This window comes from Acinonyx jubatus, chromosome D2, assembly GCF_027475565.1.
Source record: "Acinonyx jubatus isolate Ajub_Pintada_27869175 chromosome D2, VMU_Ajub_asm_v1.0, whole genome shotgun sequence".
Lineage (NCBI taxonomy): Eukaryota > Metazoa > Chordata > Mammalia > Carnivora > Felidae > Acinonyx > Acinonyx jubatus.
The window spans coordinates 50,849,813-50,868,516 of NC_069393.1; the positions used below are offsets into that span (position 1 = coordinate 50,849,813).

At 37.2% G+C, this 18,704-nt stretch overlaps 1 protein-coding gene across 1 annotated transcript in view; it reads left to right on the top strand.

Annotated features, from left to right (window-relative positions):
* The window catches only part of BTAF1 (B-TFIID TATA-box binding protein associated factor 1), a 117,585-nt gene that overhangs the window by 17,371 nt on the left and 81,510 nt on the right, over positions 1 to 18,704 (top strand). The window contains exons 3-6 of the mRNA XM_015061892.3: positions 2,095 to 2,209; positions 5,137 to 5,283; positions 12,962 to 13,125; positions 15,599 to 15,735. Of these exons, the coding sequence (XP_014917378.2) occupies positions 2,095 to 2,209; positions 5,137 to 5,283; positions 12,962 to 13,125; positions 15,599 to 15,735 (563 nt within the window). The remainder of the gene's footprint in view (positions 1 to 2,094; positions 2,210 to 5,136; positions 5,284 to 12,961; positions 13,126 to 15,598; positions 15,736 to 18,704) is intronic.

Here is an 18,704-nt window from a genome sequence, read left to right on the forward strand (position 1 = left end):
ATTTTGAGAGAGCATGTGTGTTCATGAGCCAGGTAGGGGCAGAGAAAGAGGAAGAGAATCCCAAGCAGGCTCTGCGTTGTGAACCTTGATGTGGGGCTCGAACTCATGAACCATGAGATCATGACCTGAACTGAAATCAAGAGCCAGATGCTTAACCAGCTGAGCCACCCATGCGCCCCAACAGTATTAAATCTTTATATCCATGAACATGAGGTGTCTTTCTGTTTACTGTATTTAGATTTTATTTGATTTCTTTTGATGCCATTTTGAATTTTTTGGTAATGTTCAGTATATGAGTCTTGCATTTTAAGTTTATTTTTAAGGAGGGAGCCAAGATGGCGGAACAGCATGGAAGTTTTTTGTGTGTCTCGTGTCCATGAAATACAGCCAGACCAACACTAAACCATCCTGCACACCTAGAAAACTGATCTAAGGATTAAGTTTATTTTTAAGTATTTTATACTTTTTGATGCTATTATTAATGAGATTTTTAGGGGCCTGGGTGGCTCAGTCAGTTGAGTGTCCAACTGTTGATTTTGGCTCAGGTCATGCATGATCTCACGGTTGTGGGATCTCTACAGCCCCAACAGGGCTCCGTGCTCAGTATGAAGCCTGCTTAAGTTTCTCTTTCCCTCTGCCCCTCCCCAGTTCGTGTGGGTAGACTCTTTTTACAAAAAAAAAAAACAAAAAACAGGGGCGTCTGGGTGGCTCAGTCGGTTAAGCATCCGACTTCGGCTCAGGTCATGATCTCGCAGTTCGTGAGTTCAAGCCCCGCGTTGGGCTCTGTGCTGACAGCTCAGAGCCTGGAGCCTGTTTTGGATTCTCTCTCTCTGACCCTCCCTGTGTCTCCCTCTCTCTCTCTGACCCTCCCTCGTTCATGTTCTGTCTCTCTCTGTCTCAAAAATAAATAAACTTTAAAAAAAACAATTAAAAAAAACCACAATGTGATTTAAAAATTTTTATTTTCAAGTTGTTTATTGAAAGTGTATTGCAATGCAATTCATTTTTTTAATGTTTATTTACTTTGAGAGACAGAGTGTATGCCCTCGCTAGTGGGGGAGGGGCACAAAGATAAGGAGCTAGAGAATCCCAAGCAGGCTTGGAGCTGTCACCCCAGAGCCAGACACCCCAGACCCTGGGCTTGATCTAGGAAGTGTGACATTGTGACCTGTATGAGATCATGACCTGAGGACCAAAATCAAACGTTGGAAGCTCAACTGACTGAGCTACGCTGGCATCCCACAATTAATTTTTGAATATTGATTTTATAACTTCCAATCTTGCTTAACTCATTTATTCTTTCTGCTAGTTTTTAAAAAATGTTTATTGTGAGAGAGAGGCAGAGAGCATGAGCAGGGGAGGGTCAGAGAGAGAGGGAGAGAATCTCAAGGAGGCTCTGTCAGAGCAGAGCCTGACATGGGGCTCCATCGTACAAACAGTGAGATCATGACCTGAGCTGAAATCGAGTCAGATGCTTAATTGACTGAGCTACCCAGGCGCCCTTATTCTTTATACTAGTTTTTTAACTCTTTGCAATAGGTAATGGGACGTCATGAAAATACACATTGTACTTTTTAGTATGTTAAAAGCTAGGTTATTTTTTAAATGCACTTAAGTATTTATTTTTTTTAATGTTTATTTATTTTTGAGAGAGACACGGAGTGTGAGCGGGGGAGGGGCAGAGAGGGAGGGAGACACAGAATCCGAAGCCGGCTCCAGGCTCTGAGCTTCCAGCCCAGAGCCCAGTGCGGGGCTCGCACTCACAAACTGCAAGATCATGACTTTGAGCTGAAGTCGGATGCTTAACCAACTGAGCCACCCAGGCGCCCCAACACTTAAGTATTTTTTAAATAAAAGTTTCCTGTTTCCCTTTTTTAAGGTGTAGTGATATTTCCCGTGAATGATAGAATCTTGTAAACAGTAATTCCAAGGTGTATGTATTTATATGTATTCACATATATATCTATAATTTATATATAAAGCCCAAGTACTAAACTATAAATTAACAACAAATAAATTTGTATTTCTCTGTTCTGACTACCTTGAACAAACAAGATTTTTTGGAGTAACTATTGTATCTTTTAATTTTTTAAGGTGTTGATATATTTAAGGAGTACAAATTGGGATACCCGCATTGCAGCAGGACAGGCTGTTGAAGCTATAGTGAAAAATGTACCTGAGTGGAATCCAATACCAAGAACTAGACAAGGTGCTTTTAAGTGGTAAAAGTAGTTTGCAATAAAAATCTAACTGTAGAATTAATTATACTGTACATTTTATATTTTAAAAATTACAGTTTTAATTTAAAGCCTTAATTTTCAGGTACAGCTTTGTCGGGAAATGACATTGAATAAGGTGATTTTCACCATGCTTTAAGATATTAGATAAATTATATTTTCATACATATTTTTTAAGTTATTAATTCTATGCTTGATTTATGGAGATTATTGCTTCCCTCAAGGAATTTATGTCCTTAAAAAAAAAAAGGAAACTAAATCAGTGCAGTGTAAATATTTGAAAGTGTTTTCTCTTGTTACTGGGAGACTAGTGTAATTATTTTTTAAATTTAAGCACAGTTATATATGGATATTTGGAGGGGTCTTTAATTTCTTACGTGTCCTTTAGATATTTTGTGGTGGAAATTATTTTTCTGACTGCCTGCAATGATAGTTAAAAATGAATGTATGCTTTTAAAAATTTGTATGGCACAAAAATAGACACATAGACCAATGGAATAGAATAGAGACTCCAGAATTGGACCCACAAAAGTATGGCCAACTAATCTTTGACAAAGCAGGAAAGAATATCCAATGGAAAAAATACCGTCTCTTTAACAAATGGTGCTGGGAGAACTGGACAGCAACATGCAGAAGATTGAAACTAGACCACTTTCTTACACCATTCACAAAAATAAACTCAAAATGGATAAAGGACCTGAATGTGAGACAGGAAACCATCAAGACCCTAGAGGAGAAAGCAGGAAAAGACCTCTCTGACCTCAGCCACAGAAATTTGTTACTTGACACATCTCCACAGGCAAGGGAATTAAAAGCAAAAATGAACTGTTGAGACCTCATGAAGATAAAAAGCTTCTGCACTTCAAAGGAAACAATCAACAAAACTAAAAGGCAACCAACGGAATGGGAAAAGATATTTGCAAATGACATATTGGACAAAGGGCTAGTATCCAAAATCTATAAAGAACTCACCAAACTCCACACCCGAAAAACAAATAATCCAGTGAAGAAATGGGCAGAAAACATGAATAGACACTTCTCTAAAGAAGACATTCGGATGGCCAACAGGCACATGAAAAGATGCTCAACGTCGCTCCTTATCAGGAAAATACAAATCAAAACCACACTCAGATATCCCCTCACGCCAGTCAGAGTGGCCAAAATGAACAAATCAGGAGACTATAGATGCTGGAGAGGATGTGGAGAAACGGGAACCCTCTTGCACTGTTGGTGGGAATGCAAATTGGTGCAGCCACTCTGGAAAACAGTGTGGAGGTTCCTCAAAAAATTAAAAATAGACCTACCCTATGACCCAGCAGTAGCACTGCTAGGAATTTACCCAAGGGATACAGGAGTACTGATGCATAGGGGCACTTGTACCCCAATGTTTATAGCACCACTTTTAACAATAGCCAAATTATGGAAAGAGCCTAAATGTCCATCAACTGACAAATGGATAAAGAAGATGTGGTTTATATATACAATGGAATACTACTTGGCAATGAGAAGAATGAAATATGGCCCTTTGTAGCAACATGGATGGAACTGGAGAGTGTTATGCTAAGTGAAATAAATCATACAGAGACAGATACCATATGTTTTCACTCTTATGTGGATCCTGAGAAACTTACCAGAAGACCGTGGCGGTGGGGAAGGAAAAAAAAAAAAGGGTTAGAGAGGGAGGGAGCCAAACCATAAGAGACTCTTAAAAAACAGAACAATCTAAGGGTTGATGGGGGTGGGAGGGAATGGAGGGTGGGTGATGGGTATTGACGAGGGCATCTGTTGGGATGAGCACTGGGTGGTATGGAAACCAATTTGACAATAAATTTCATAAAAAAAAAAAATTGTAAAGGTGTACATTTTAATTGAGAATATGGTGCAGCCTGTTTTAATTTTCAAGTCACTTTGATAACTTCACTTTTATTATACATTTTAGCTTGTCTAAAATTTTTGCTTTAATTATCTAGCACCTGTTATTTTGAATGATTGTATTAATTTGTCTTCCCTCATCAAATGAAATACATGACCAGAAGTTATAACTTGTTCTAGAAAAGAGCTTCCTCTTTTTCAGCTTATTTCCATGCTTATTTTGGTATATAGAGATATTAGAACTCAGGTTCTTTTTATAAAATAATAAATTAGTTACACCAGCATTAAAATTTATGGGAAGGTTGCTTATCATCACTGGAAAATTTAAAGCAATTATGCTTTGTTTAATAGATGAATTATATGCAAATACCTGCTAGGTAAATTATTAAGTCAGTGAACAGTTACAATAGATTTTCAAATTCATCATGGCATAACCTTTTTTGGGAGGAATACAAAACATTTTACGGATACTTTTAGGCCTCGGATGTATGATTTTCGCAATTTACCAGGAGATTATAATTTGCTCATATTATGAGGAGACCTATTGAATGAATAGTTTGCTTTGTGTCATAGATATTCCTCAGGTATAGGGAGGAATGATGCTTATTAGCTTATTCTATATGAATATAGTATGTGAATATGTTTGTCTTCCAATTTTGCACTATAATGAACTCAGGCTATTACGTTGGTATTTTCAAACTGTTAAACAGTAAATGGAGACAGTGTGGCATTTAGCATACGTTTTTCAACATGGGATGCATTTCTTCAATATAATGTGCTTTTGTAGTCAAAAACAGCTATACCTACACCCACTGGCATTGTGATAGTTTGTAGAAGTGGGGGGGCTCCAACTAAATAGTTTATTCGTAAATAAGAGCTGATCATAAGTAAATCCACAGTAGCTTTTCTACTTAATTCTCCCTTTTACTTGTCTTAAAATGTTACCCAACCACCCCACATGATGCTGTTTTCTTTATTCTATACTTTGACTTTATAATCAAATTAAATATTTTTCAACCTCATTTAGAATCTACTTCAGAAAGTGCTATGGAAGATTCACCTGCTACAGATCGCTTGAATTTTGACAGATTTGATATATGTAGATTGTTACAGCATGGGGCATCACTTTTGGGATCTGCTGGTGCAGAATTTGAAGTACAAGATGAAAAATCAGGTATGTAGTAGTCCGATAGAAGAAAATCTGAAATGTGTGTGTACAGACTAATTTATTACTTGGCATGCTATAATACCAGCCATGCAAAATCAACATAGATGTTACAAAATGTAAATTGACTGAAGTTTGCAGTTGGGGAGGTGGAGGCCCTGTGGGTGGAGAAGATAACCAAAAATATTTGGATCTAATGTACCATATGAATATTTTAAGTGACTTTGTACTATATCTGTGCATTGTTAATATATACATACTAGTATTTGAACAGGCATTTTATTATGTATTAGCGAAATTATAAAGTGTGACCCAAGAGCCTCAGTTGAATAGATTTTTTTCTTTCAAGTTTATTTATTTTGAGAGAAGGAGAGAGGGAAGAAGAGAGAGAGAGTCTCTAGCAGGCCCCGTGCTGTCAGCGCAGACCCCAACATGGGGCTCACATTCATGAACCATGAGATCATGACCAGAGCCGAACTCAAGATGGTTAAAACCGACTGAGCCACCCAGGTTCTCCCAGTTGAGTAGATTTTAAAAGCCTGGATTAGTACAGATTGTGATACTGTTTTCACAATTCGGGACATTTGGGAGACTGTATGACAGTTTTCTTTTTTATCATGTGTTTTAAATTTTAAATAATTGGATCTACTCATGCTGGTGACCAAAGCAAACACTAAAAATGAAAAATAAATGTTGGGTAGGTACTTGTCCCATTATCTTTAAACTTACAGAATCCATCTGGATATAAAATAATGTTTTGGCCATTCAGGATTCATGCTTTGAGTGGAAAAAACCTTGATGTTTTTGATGGATTTCTGTAAGTAAATAAGTTGCTCTTTTGCCTAAGACCAAAAGAGAACAGTTTTTGTTGCTAATAAAGTTAGTTATTACTCAAAGCATATCTGTCTAGCTAAGTTAATGAAGTGATCTTCACTTGTTCCTCTTAAAAAAAAAAAAAAGGCAAACAGGGCGCCTGGGTGGCTCAGTCGGTTAAGCGTCCGACTTCAGCTCAGGTCATGATCTCGTGGTCCTTGAGTTTGAGCCCCACATCAGGCTCTGTGCTGACACCTCAGAGCCTGGAGCCTGCTTAAGATTCTGTGTCTCCCTCTCTCTCTGCTCCTCCCCTGCTCTGTCTCTCAAAAATAAATAAACATTAAAAAAAAGACAAATACCTATTAACTCTTAATATGGTTTCTTTCTTCCCTTTTTTTTTTTTTTTTAAGTTTATTTATTTTGAGAGAAGGAGCAGGAAAGGGGCAGAGAGGAGAGAAAGAATCCCAAGCAGGGATTTGACTGGGGGCTCAATCCCACAGACTGCGAGATCATGACCTGAGCCAAAGTCAAGAGTTAGACACTCAACTGAGTCACCAAGGCACCCCAGTATGGTTTCTGTTGAAAGATCTTTGGTTGACCTCAGAACAACATAGGTTTTTGAAATGTGTGGGTCCACTTATATGTTTTTTTCTTTGATAAATATAGTACAGTACTGTAATTATGTTTTCCTTATGACTTTTAATTTTTAATTTTTTTTCAGGTTTTATTATTTTTATTTTTGAGAGAGAGAGAGAGCATGAATTGGGGAGGAGCAGAGGGAGAGAGGGGGACACAGAATCTGAAACAGATTCTAGGCTTCCAGCTCTCAGGAGCCTGATGCAGGGCTCAAACTGTGGAATGGCTAGATCATGACCTGAGCCAAAGTCAGAGGCCCAATCTACTGAGCCACCCATGCACCCCTCCTTATGATTTTCTTAATAACACTTTTCTTTTCTCTAGCTTATTGTAAGAATATGTAGTGTATAATATATAAATACATGTTCATTGATTGTTTATGTTATTGGTGAGGTTTCTGATCAACAGGAGACTATTAGTAGTAAAGTTTTTGGGGACTCAGAAGTTACACAGATTTTTAACTGCTTGGGGGATTGGTGTCCCTAACCCTTGTGTGTTATTCAAGGGTCAATTGTAGTTTAATTATTTTTGGAGAGAATTAAAAGGAGAATTTGGTTAAGTTCCAGAAAAGCATAGTTTTTCTAATGTGGGAGGTAGAAGTCATTTCAAAAACTTTCCAATTTGAAAAAAGTTATCTCTCAACAGTAAGCTTACTAATTTTACTATTGTCATCATATCAGAGATCATTGGTCCTTATCCAGGAGTAAAAGTCAGTGTCCCCCCTGTCACTTAAAAAAATACGTGTTTGGTCTTACCTTAGAAATTCTGATTTAATAGGTCTGTGGAAAGCTCTAGGTCTTTGTATTTAAAAGAAAAAACTACAGAGGTGACTCTGATATGTAACCAGGATTGGAAACCCCAGTTTTGGGGGAACTTGGATTTTAATGATGATAAGTCACAGTATGCTCAACAGTGCTCATTTAAAATCCTCTAATTAGATTTTCTTTAAATATCTCATCTGTTTGTTTCCTCATATATGAAGGACACATACGTGATTTGTATAGGTGCTAGTCTGATTTTCGTTTGCGGTTGTGTGGGTTACTTTCCGCAGTAGGACTTTGCCTGAAATGAGAAGACTGATTTTGGACTTCTGTGTATCATGGACTTGTGAGCCAGCAGTCTTTGCTTTTGGATGCCTAGTGTTTTTCTCTCCAGGTAGAGCAGACTTAAATTTTTAAAAAAATAGCTTTGTTGAGATGTAATTCACATACCACACAATTCACTCATTTTTAAAGCATACAGTTCAGTGGTGTTTAGTATATTCATAGATATGTGCAGTCAGTTTTAGAGTATTTTCCTTATCTCAAGAAGAAACCCTGTATCCTTTGGCTATCAACCTCCTACACCCTTCTTTCTTCCCTCCCTTTCTGGGCCCTAAGCATCTTGCTGTCTCTCTAGATTTGCCTATCCTGGACAGTTCTTATCAATGGAATCATCTAAAATATGGTCTTTTGCAACTGGCTTCTTAGCAGAATGTTTCCAAGGTTTATCCATTTTGTAGTATAAGTACTTCATTTTGATTCCCTCTATAGTTTTTATTCCTGTTATAGGATGTGTCAGTTTTTTAATTGTGGTAGACTATAGATAACAAAATTTACATCTTAACTATTTTTAAATGTATAATTCAATAATATTAAGTACATTTACACTGTTGTGCAGATCTTCAGAACTCTGTGTTTCAAAACTGAAACTTTATACAGTAGTCTTATCCATAAAGGATACATTCCAAGACTCCAGTGGATGCCTGAAAACGTAGATATTACCAAACTCTATATATACCATTTTTTCTTCTACATACAAAGCTATGATAAAATTTAGTTTATGAATTAGGCATAGTAAGAGGTTGACAACAATAATAATAGAAGTATTATAACAATATACTTTAATAAAAGTTATAGAAATCTCTCTTGAAATATCTTACTGTATTGTACTTCACCTTCTTGTGATGATACGAGATGATAAAATGCCTGTTTGATGAGATGAAGTAAGGTGAATGACATAGGCATTGTGATGTAGTGTTAAGCTACTCTCTTTATTTCTTTTTTATTTTTTTTTCAATGTTTATTTTTAGAGAGAGAGCATGAGTGGGGGAGGGGCAGAGAGAGAGGGAGATACAGAATCCCAAGCAGGCTCCAGGCTCCGAACTGTCAGCACAGAGCCTGACATAGGGCTTGCACCCGCTGATTTCTGCCAAACACCGCAGCCTGAGACTGAGCATCCAAGCGTGGGAGGCCATCACCCACAATCCTGCAGAGAGAGAGAGAGAGAGAGAACAGAGAACACCTTTGGCTCATTTGTGATCATGTGATGTTCAGTGTCATGTACTACTAGCATTGCAAGACATTGCTCATTTATCAAGTTAAAATTTATTAGAAATGTTTGCTTGCCTTGCAGAATACTCACAGAACAAGTTACTCGCAATCCGGGGGTTTACTGTAAAAGTTTTTGTATGGACGTGTGTTCCTTTCTCCTGTATGGCTACCCAAGAGTGAAATTGCTTGATCATGTGGAAACTATGTTTTACCATATGAGGAAATGCCAGACTGTTTTCTAAACTTGCTCTACCACTTTACATTCCATCAGCAGTATATGAGGATTTTGATTTCTCTGTGTCCTTGCCAACACTTGTTCTTAACTGACTGATTATAACCATACTAGTTAGTGAATGTGAAGTGATATCTTATAGTTTTGACTTGCATGTCCTGATGATTCATGACATTGAACATCTTTTCATGTGTTTATTGACCGTTTGTGTGTCTTCTTTCAAGTGTCTATTCACATCCTTTGCCTATTTTTTAAATGAGATACTTGTCTTTTATTATTGAGTTGTAAGAGTTCTTTATATATTCTAAGTACAAATCTCCTATTGGTGACTTACAAACATATCCTCCCATTCCGAGTTCTCTTTTTACTTTCTAGATGATAGTCTTTGAAATTTTTTTTTTTTCAACGTTTATTTATTTTTGGGACAGAGAGAGACAGAGCATGAACGGGGGAGGGGCAGAGAGAGAGGGAGACACAGAATCGGAAACAGGCTCCAGGCTCTGAGCCATCAGCCCAGAGCCCGACGTGGGGCTCGAACCCACGGACTGCGAGATCGTGACCTGGCTGAAGTCGGACGCTTAACCGACTGCGCCACCCAGGCGCCCCTAGATGATAGTCTTTGAAGCACAGAAGTTAATAATTTTGATGAAGTGCATCTTATCTTTTTCTTTTCTTTTTCAAATTTTTGATGTCATGTCTAAGAAGCTATTGCCAAATCTAAGGTTATTTACTCCTGTGTTTTTTCTAAGAGTTTTAGAACTTTAGCTCTTATATTATCATGTATTTGACCCATTTTGAGTTAATTTTTGTGGTGTTGTGAGGTTAAGGGTTTAACTTCATTATTTTGCATGTAGTTAACCTGTTGTGTCAACACCTTTTTTGAAAAGAACTTAATGATGTTGGCACCATTGTTGAAAACCAATTGGCCATAGAACTATAGTTTTATTTCTGGACTCTCAGTTCTGTTCCACTGATGTCTATCTTTATGCCAGTATCTCATTGTCCTGGTTACTTTGGCTTTGTGATAAGTGTTAAAATCAAGAAGCTTGAACCTCCAGTTTGTTTTGTTTTGTTTTCTTTTTCATGATTGTTTTGGATGTTTCTGGTTCCATATGAATTTTGGGATCAGTTTTTCGGTGTCTCCAGAAAAGTCAGCTGGCATTTTGATAGGAATTGTGACTCTGTATGAGTTTGGGAAGTATTACAGTCTTAACGATAGTAATTGTGTTATGATCCATGAACATGGAATGTTTTTTCATTTACTTAGATCTTTAATTTCTTTCACCAGGATTTTTGTAGTTTTCAGAGTATAAGTTTTAAGTTTTGCTTTTAATGATATTGTAAGTAGAATTGTTTTTTTAATCTCATTTTCAGGTTTTATTTCTTTAGATCTTTTTTTTCCCCCTCCCTGTTCTTCAGATTGGGTACTTTTATTCCTCTCATCTTTAAATTCACTTATCCTTTGTCTGATATTTCCATTCAGACGTTAGGCCCACTCATTTTTAAAATTTCAGATTCTGTATAGTTCAGTCCAGATCTACTTTTCTTTTTTTTTTAAATGCCTTTATTGGCATATTTTGCACATCATATAATTCACCCTTTACAAGTATATGGTTCTTTCAGCTTCTTTTTTATAGTTTCTGTTTCTCTCTTTCTTTTTTTTTAACTTTAATTTTTTTTTTTATTTTGAAAGCGAGCATGAGCAGGGGAGGGGCAGAGAGAGAGGGAGAGAGAATCCCAAGCAGGCTCCCTATGGTCAATTTGGAGTCGTATGTAGGACTCAGACCCACAAAGCACGAGATCATGACCTGAGCCAAAGCCAAGAGTCAGATGCTGGGGCACCTGTGTGACTCAGTCGTTCAAGGTGTCTGACTTTGGCGGTCTGTGAGTTTGAGCCCCGCGTTGGGCTCTGTGCTGACGGTTTGGAGCCTGGAGCCTGCTCTGGATTCTGTGTCTCCCTCTCTCTCTGCCCCTCCCCTGCTCACACACTCTGTCTGTCTCTCTCTTAAAAAGAAACATTAAGAAAAAAAAAACTTAAAAAAAAAAAAGAGTCTGACACTTAACCGAATGAGCCACCCAGGTGCCCCTATGGTTTGTTTCTTTATTGAGGTATTCTATATTCTCATTGTGACAGTATCTTCCTTATAAACCATTGTTAAACTCGCTGTTTAAAAATCATGTGTTCTAATTCTAACATCTGGGTCATCTCAGAGTTGGTCTTCCTTAATTTTCTTTTGAGAGTGGGATACATTTTTTGATTCTTTGTATGTTGCTTAATTTTGAATTCTGCCCCTCACGTGATAAATGCTATATATATTGTTTAGGCTGGATTCCGTTATATTCTTCGAAAAAAGATTTTGGTTTGATTTTTTCTTTTTTTGCTTGTTTTAGCAGGCATTTAATTATGTGAAACTCAAATTGCAATTCCTCTGAGATGGGCAACAGCTCAAATCTCAATTCACTTTTTAGCTTTAGCTGGACTGTTTGGAGTCTGCCATGTGCTCACATAGTTTATAATTAAGCTAGAGTTTTGGCTGAGGTTTTACAGAATTTGGGTCTTCTCTCTGGCTCTCTCTTTTTTGGGTTTTCTTTACCTTTCAGTGGCTATAGTGAACTTTAACTCTTTTTCCTCTAGTTCCTCAAACTAGAAAGACTGGAGGCTCTTTTTTTTTTTTTTTTTTTTTTTTTTTTTTAATGTTAGAGGAAGAACATGAGCAGGGGAGAGGGGGCAGAGAGAGAGAAAGAGAGAGAGAGAGAGACAGAATTCCAAGCAGGTTCTGCACTGCCATAGCAGAGCCCAGTGCAGGACTGGAACTCACAAGCCATGAGATCATGACCTAAGCTAAAATCAAGAGTCAGACACTTAACCAACTGAGCCATCCAGGTGCCCCAAGTATGCAACTCTTGATCTCAAGGTCGTGAGTTCAAGCTCCATGATGGGTGTGGAGAATGGATGAATGAATAAATAAATAAGATTGGTTTATTTCCATAAGCATGAATCTCCTTTTATATATACTTGATAATTGATAGTGGGGCAATGGTGGGATCTCAGTGAAAATTCCTAGAATGTTTTGTTAGTGAGAACACTATTTTTCTTTTTAATGTTTATTTATATTTGAGAGAGATAGTACGTGAATGGGGAGGGGCAGAGAGAGACAGAAAGAGAATCTGAAACAGGTTCGAGGCTCTCATCTGTCAGCACAGACCTGACGCAGGGCTCGAATTCATGAGCTGTGAGATCATGACGTGAGCCGAAGTTGGATACTTCACCGACTGAGCCACCCAGGTGCCCCTATAACACTATTTTTCAATCATAGTTAGATAATAGAGTTTATGACATGTTCAGATTGTGAGTATGATTTGTTTTATTGTCAGGAGGGGTGGTTTTTGTTTGTTTTTAAATGTTTATTTATTTTGAGAGAAAGTGCATGTGTTAGCAGGGGAGGGGCAGAGAGAGGTAGGGAGAGCATCCCAAGCAGACTCGGCGCTGTCAGCACAGAGCCTGACGTGGGGCTCGGTCCCATGAACCGTGAGATCGTTACCTGAGCCGAAATTAAGAGTTGGACTTTGAGCCACCTCCTGAGAGGGGTGTTTTAATAGTTAAAATTTTTTTACTTTTAATCAAGTTTGATCTTCATTGATTAGAAAACTTCTTACCTGATTTGGAGGAAATGTATTTCTTTTCTGTTTAAAGGTGAAGTGGATCCTAAAGAGAGGATAGCACGCCAACGGAAACTATTACAAAAGAAACTTGGTCTTAATATGGGAGAAGCCATTGGAATGAGTACTGAAGAACTCTTCAATGATGAAGATCTGGATTATACTCCAACTTCAACAGCCCTTGTAAACAAACAACCTGTAGGTAAAATCTTTGGTTATTTGACTGCAAGTAATACAAGCGTTCTGCTTCATCTTGCCATGTTATTGCAATGAAAAAAAAATGCTGTTGCTCATTGTGGCTTGTTCCACCATAATTTAGTATTTAGTGTCTTCATAAATTGGATTTCTGGTAACAGATCCTAAAGAGATAGAAGTTCAGCCTACCTTATAAACTCTGGATTGACTGTTAGATAAACGCTGTGGTGGGCCTTTTGGAGCCACTGCTATTGAGAGATCCCAGTTGCACCAATTGCTTTTTCCTTTGTTCTTCAGTGGAAAAAAAAAAAAAAAAGAGTAAATGTTTGAGAGAGTAGAGGATAGTAAGGGCTAGTATGATATTAGAAATCTTTAGAGCAGTGATTTATTATTCTATTTGGCAAAGTAACAGATATGATAAGAAAATTTTCAAACAATGAAAAAAGGTATACAACATGAAGTAAAAAGTTTTTAATAATTGATGGACATGCATGTCCCCATGCCTCACAGGCAACCCTTCATGAATTACTTGTACATGCAGACACAAGTATTTGTATTTTAAGCCATATTTATCTTTTCCCATTTCATGTAGCTGAATATATCAGTAATACAGATTGATCATGTGTTTTTTTGATAGCTTCATTCTCTTTTGTTCTATGGATGTACCATAATTTTGCTCTGTATTTCTCCCTTTTCTCCGTTCTTCAAATTCCCATTGGATGCTTGCAAGCTGCTGCTGCTTTTTTAACGTCCCAAACTGCTTAAGCTCCAGTAAAAAAGCTGTGGCTCTCTCCTAAGAAAAATTCACATGCAACTGAAATACTAACATTCAAGGGGGTTGGTATTCTTTCCTCTTGCCACTGCAGTATCTTTTTAGAGTTTCCTGGTCCTTATTAAGAATTCCTGCTTTGCAGTCATGAAACCCTTATCTTGTCTTTCTTTTGGCCTTTTCCTTTATACTGGTTCTCTAAACCATCAGAATTTTCAAACCTTTCTTTAGGGTTAATGGAGTATGTGTTGATGAATAACTTTTGCAGACAAAAAAAAAAAAGAACATTCCTGAGGAAAAAAGAAGAGTATAAAGAGGCAGAAAATATGACAACTATAAAGAAACAGAAAGAAATGAGGTGCAAAGAGAAGCATGAGGTGTAAATAAAAAATAAAAATAGAATAAAGGAGAACAAAAATGTAGTAATGTGATTATAGTGTGGTTATTGTTTATGGTATAAGAAAAAAGATGAGCCAAGTATATTAGAGAAGATAGGGTATGGACAGAATAGTTGTATGTAGGATGGGCAGCAGAGACTTTGAGGTTTGTGAGATCCAAGTTGGGTTGGCCTTCTATGTCATGGACCTTTGGGAGGAGGTGCTTAATGTTACTTGTTGCCATAGGTTTATCATTGCTTGTATATGCGCCATTGGTCTCTGGACTAAGACCGTAGCGGGGTATCCATACCAGTGACCCAGATTAGTGGTCAAAGTGAATTTTAGTTGAATCTTAAATCAGTTAAGGGCAGAAAGGACTTTTAGGCTTGAGCTTAAAGCATTTCTGTCTCACAGCCTTTATAATGTCTCCCATCAATGGAAAAGACAGCAAAAACAGTAGATAGTGATGGCTTAAGAGAAAAGGAGCAATATGAGTTAAGTTGACTATAGGATGCTGGATCACTTATGCCTATAATTTTTTTTCAATAGGTGATATTGAAATTAATTAATATTAATTATTATTAATATTAATATTCTTTATTCCTACAACTTTAGGGTGGTATTACAGTTTTTTTGTTTTGTTTTTATTTTAAATCCAATATAATTAATATACAGTGTTATTAGTTTTGGGTGTACAATGTATTGATTCAACAATTCTATGTTACTTGGAGTTAAGGTAAGTGTACTCTTAATCTTTTTCACCTGTTTCACCCATTCCTCCACCCACCTCCCCTCTGGTACCATCAATTTGTTCTCTATGATTAAGAGTCTGTTTTTTGGTTTTTCTTTTTCTTTGTTTTGTTTCTTAAAGTCCACATATGAGTGAAATCATGATGATTGTCTTTCTCTGACTTATTTTGCATAGTGTTATACTCTAGATCTATCCAGTTGTTGCAAATCGCAAGATTTTGTTCTTTTCTATGGCTGAGTAATATTCCGTTGTATCTGTGTACCACCACATCTTTATTACTGTCATTTTGAAGTATCACCTTTTCAAAACCCTATCTGTGGGTTATGATCATACATTTGTGCTACGTCGGTGACAAAAAAAGTTAAGAAACATACAAACATCTGCTGAGAATTGGAAGAATAGGAAATAAGGAATAAAAGAGTGAAATTATGGTAATAACCATATAACAGAATAGCATGAAGCTGTCAAACTGTGGTCAGTTTGGATATAGTGAAATTTATAGACTTAGTACTGTTCTGAGGCTATGGGTATTTATTTTAACTTCAAAAGTTCAAACTCAGCATTCTTTTATTCTTTTAGACTCTCCAGGCAGCTGAATTGATTGACTCAGAATTTCGAGCAGGAATGAGCAGTAGACAAAAGAACAAAGCTAAAAGAATGGCCAAGTTATTTGCAAAACAGAGATCCAGAGATGCAGTGGAAACTAATGAAAAGAGGTAGTAATTTTTTTTTTTTTGCTTATTCATTCAAAACAGTGATGCTTTATAGATTAAATTTGTGTCTGCCTGATTTTTAAAAACATTTGCTGACATTGTCTTTAGCTGTGGAGTACCATTTGGATTGTTTTGCTCAATTGTCAGAGATTATTTATTATTACTAGGGACTAGGACAGCTTCCCCAGAATAATCCACATATGCAGATTTATTTTTCCTTACCAATTATGACCTTTGAATGGGGGCTGAAGATCTTCCGAGGGAAGTGCATTCCAGGCAGAGGGAACAAATGTAAATGCCTTAATCATAGACTATTCAAGAAACAGAAAGAAAGGCAGTATATCTAGGATGAGTAGACGGAGGTGAGGGTAGGACCGAGTGAAGTCAGAGAGGTGGTCTAAGGGCCACAAGTTTGTTTTTGTTTTTGTTTTAATGTTTGAGAGAGAGAGAGAGAGAGACAGTGTAAGGGGAGAAGGGGCAGAGAGAGGAAGACACAGACTCCGAAGCAGGCTCCAAGTTCTGACCTGTCAGCACAGAGCCTGACATGGGGCTCGAACCCACGAACTGCGAGATCATGACTTGAGCCGAAGTCGGATGCTTAACCAACTGAGCCACCCAGGCGCCCCTAAGGGCCACAAGTTAAGAATATTGATTAGTATAGAACTGTCACAGTGTTACATCATCTGTCTTCTAGCCTGGTGGCTAGACCAAATAGGAGGTAGTAATCCAAGTTTATTTACTTAATCTTGTAGGAAAGAACTCTGGATAAAATCACTGTCCACATTTTTTTAATGAATTAATAAAAGTGGTATCTGTGTATGGTCTGGAACAGCATTTCTAAAAGAGTGGTTCAAAACAACCTTGTTCAGAAGCACTTTGAGGGGTGTGTTAAAATGCAGATTTTCATTTTCCTTTAACAGAGCTGAATGGGGCATTCATTAAAATGCCCCATTCAGCTCTGTTAAATCAGAATCTTTTATGGTGTTCTAGAAATGTTTGAGTAATTAAACACATGAAAACTTACAAAGTTTTTTTTGCAGATGACAGGACCTTTTGTTTTTTCCGTTTATAAATATAAAGCTAAAATGTAAGTGTTTTATAGTATTTATTTAAAAACTAGGTGCAAAGGGCGTAAATAATAAACATCTACTCGGTATAAATTTTTACTTGTTGTTCAGTATGAAATTTTAATTGAACTTCATTAAACTACAGGGTTTTTTAAGTAAACAACTTATTAGGATTGTATATAGTAACCTAATAGGTTTCTGTTGACTTTATTTGTATAAGCACTTTTACTCAAATATTTGAATATAGAAATAGTAGACTTTATTTTTCAGAGTTTATGATTCATTCATTACACAAATATTTACTGAATACCTTCTGAGTGCTAGATACTGTTCTAAGCCCTTACGATGCATTGGTGAATAAAAGAACTAATTCTGCCTTCACGGAGCTTACATTCTGGAGGAAAAATGAATAAGGGAGAAGATAAATAAGTAGAGGCATCTGGCTGGCTCAGTTGGTAGAGCATGCAACTCTTGATCTTAGGGTTATAAGTTCAAGCTCCATGTTGGGTGTAGAGATTACTTAAACCTAAAATCTTTTTTTTTTTTTTTAAAGAGGATAAGTAGGAGTGCCTGGGTGGCTCAGTTGATTAAGCATCTGACTTCAGCTCAGGTCATGATTTCACAGTTCATGAGTTCAAACCCCACCTTGGGCTCTGTGCTGATAGCTCAGAGCCTGAGCCTGCTTCAGATTCTGTATCTCCTTCTCTCTCTACCTCACCCCCTGCTCACACTCTGTCTCTCTCTCTCTCTCTCCCTCTTTCTCAAAATAAATAAACATTTAAAAAAAAAGAAGATAGGAGCACCTGGGTGTCTTAGTTGGTTAAGAGTTTCACTTTGGCTCAGGTCATGATCTCGTGGTTCGTGATTTCAAGCCCCACATCAGGCTCTGTGCTGACAGGTCAGAGCCTGGAGCCTACTTCAGATTCTGTGTCTCCCTCTTTCTCTACCCCTCCCCATCTTGTGCTCTGTCTCTTTCTTGCAAAAATAAATAAACATTAAAAAAAATTAAAAGATAAGTAAATGTATATATGTATGTATACACACACACACATATGTATATATGCATATATCATGTTAATGGTAAGAGTTAAGTAGGAAAAAGATAAAACAAGGAAGGAACATGTGAAATGTGTTGTGGGGAGAAAATTTGAAATTTTAGGTAAGGATAGTCAGGGAGGGATTCACAGAAGTGACTTTTCTTTAAAGATCTGAAAGGAGTGAGGATACGAGTCCTATGAATATTTGGAAAAGACATTCCAAATAGAGGGAACATAAGGGCAAATGTCTGGAAGGAGAAAAATGCTTAACAAGTTCAAGGAGAGTAAGGTGGCCAACCAGTGTTTCTAGATTGGAGAGAATTAGGGGAAGAGTAATAGAGAATGAGACTGAGGAAGGTTAGATTTCTTTCATCACATTTATTTTTTTGTTTGTTTGTTTATATAAGTCTGTTTTACGAGATAGCACAAGTGGGGGAGAGGCAGAGAGAGAGGGAAAGAGAATCCCAAGCAGGCTCTGCACTATCAGTGAAAAGCCGAAGAGCCTGATGTGGGGCTCAGACTCATGAACCACAAGATCATGACCTGAGCTGAAACCAAGAATTGGACACTTAACCGACTGAGCCACCTAGGTGCCCCTCTTTCATCACCTTTAGAAAAAATGGTTGGCCGAATAAGTCACATTATTAAGATATGGGGGATATTTTAGAAAATAGTGTTGTATGTACCTCAACTGTGCTGATTGTCCTTTCTGTTAATACTGAATAAAGTGGTTTTGTCTTCTCATTTGTTATGTTTTATTATTACGCTAGCCTCAATATTTTTTTTCTAGTCATAAAGTAACATCTCTTCAGATTTTCTGGACACATTTTTCATTGGTCATTTATCTCTTTTTTTTAAAGAGCTAGTA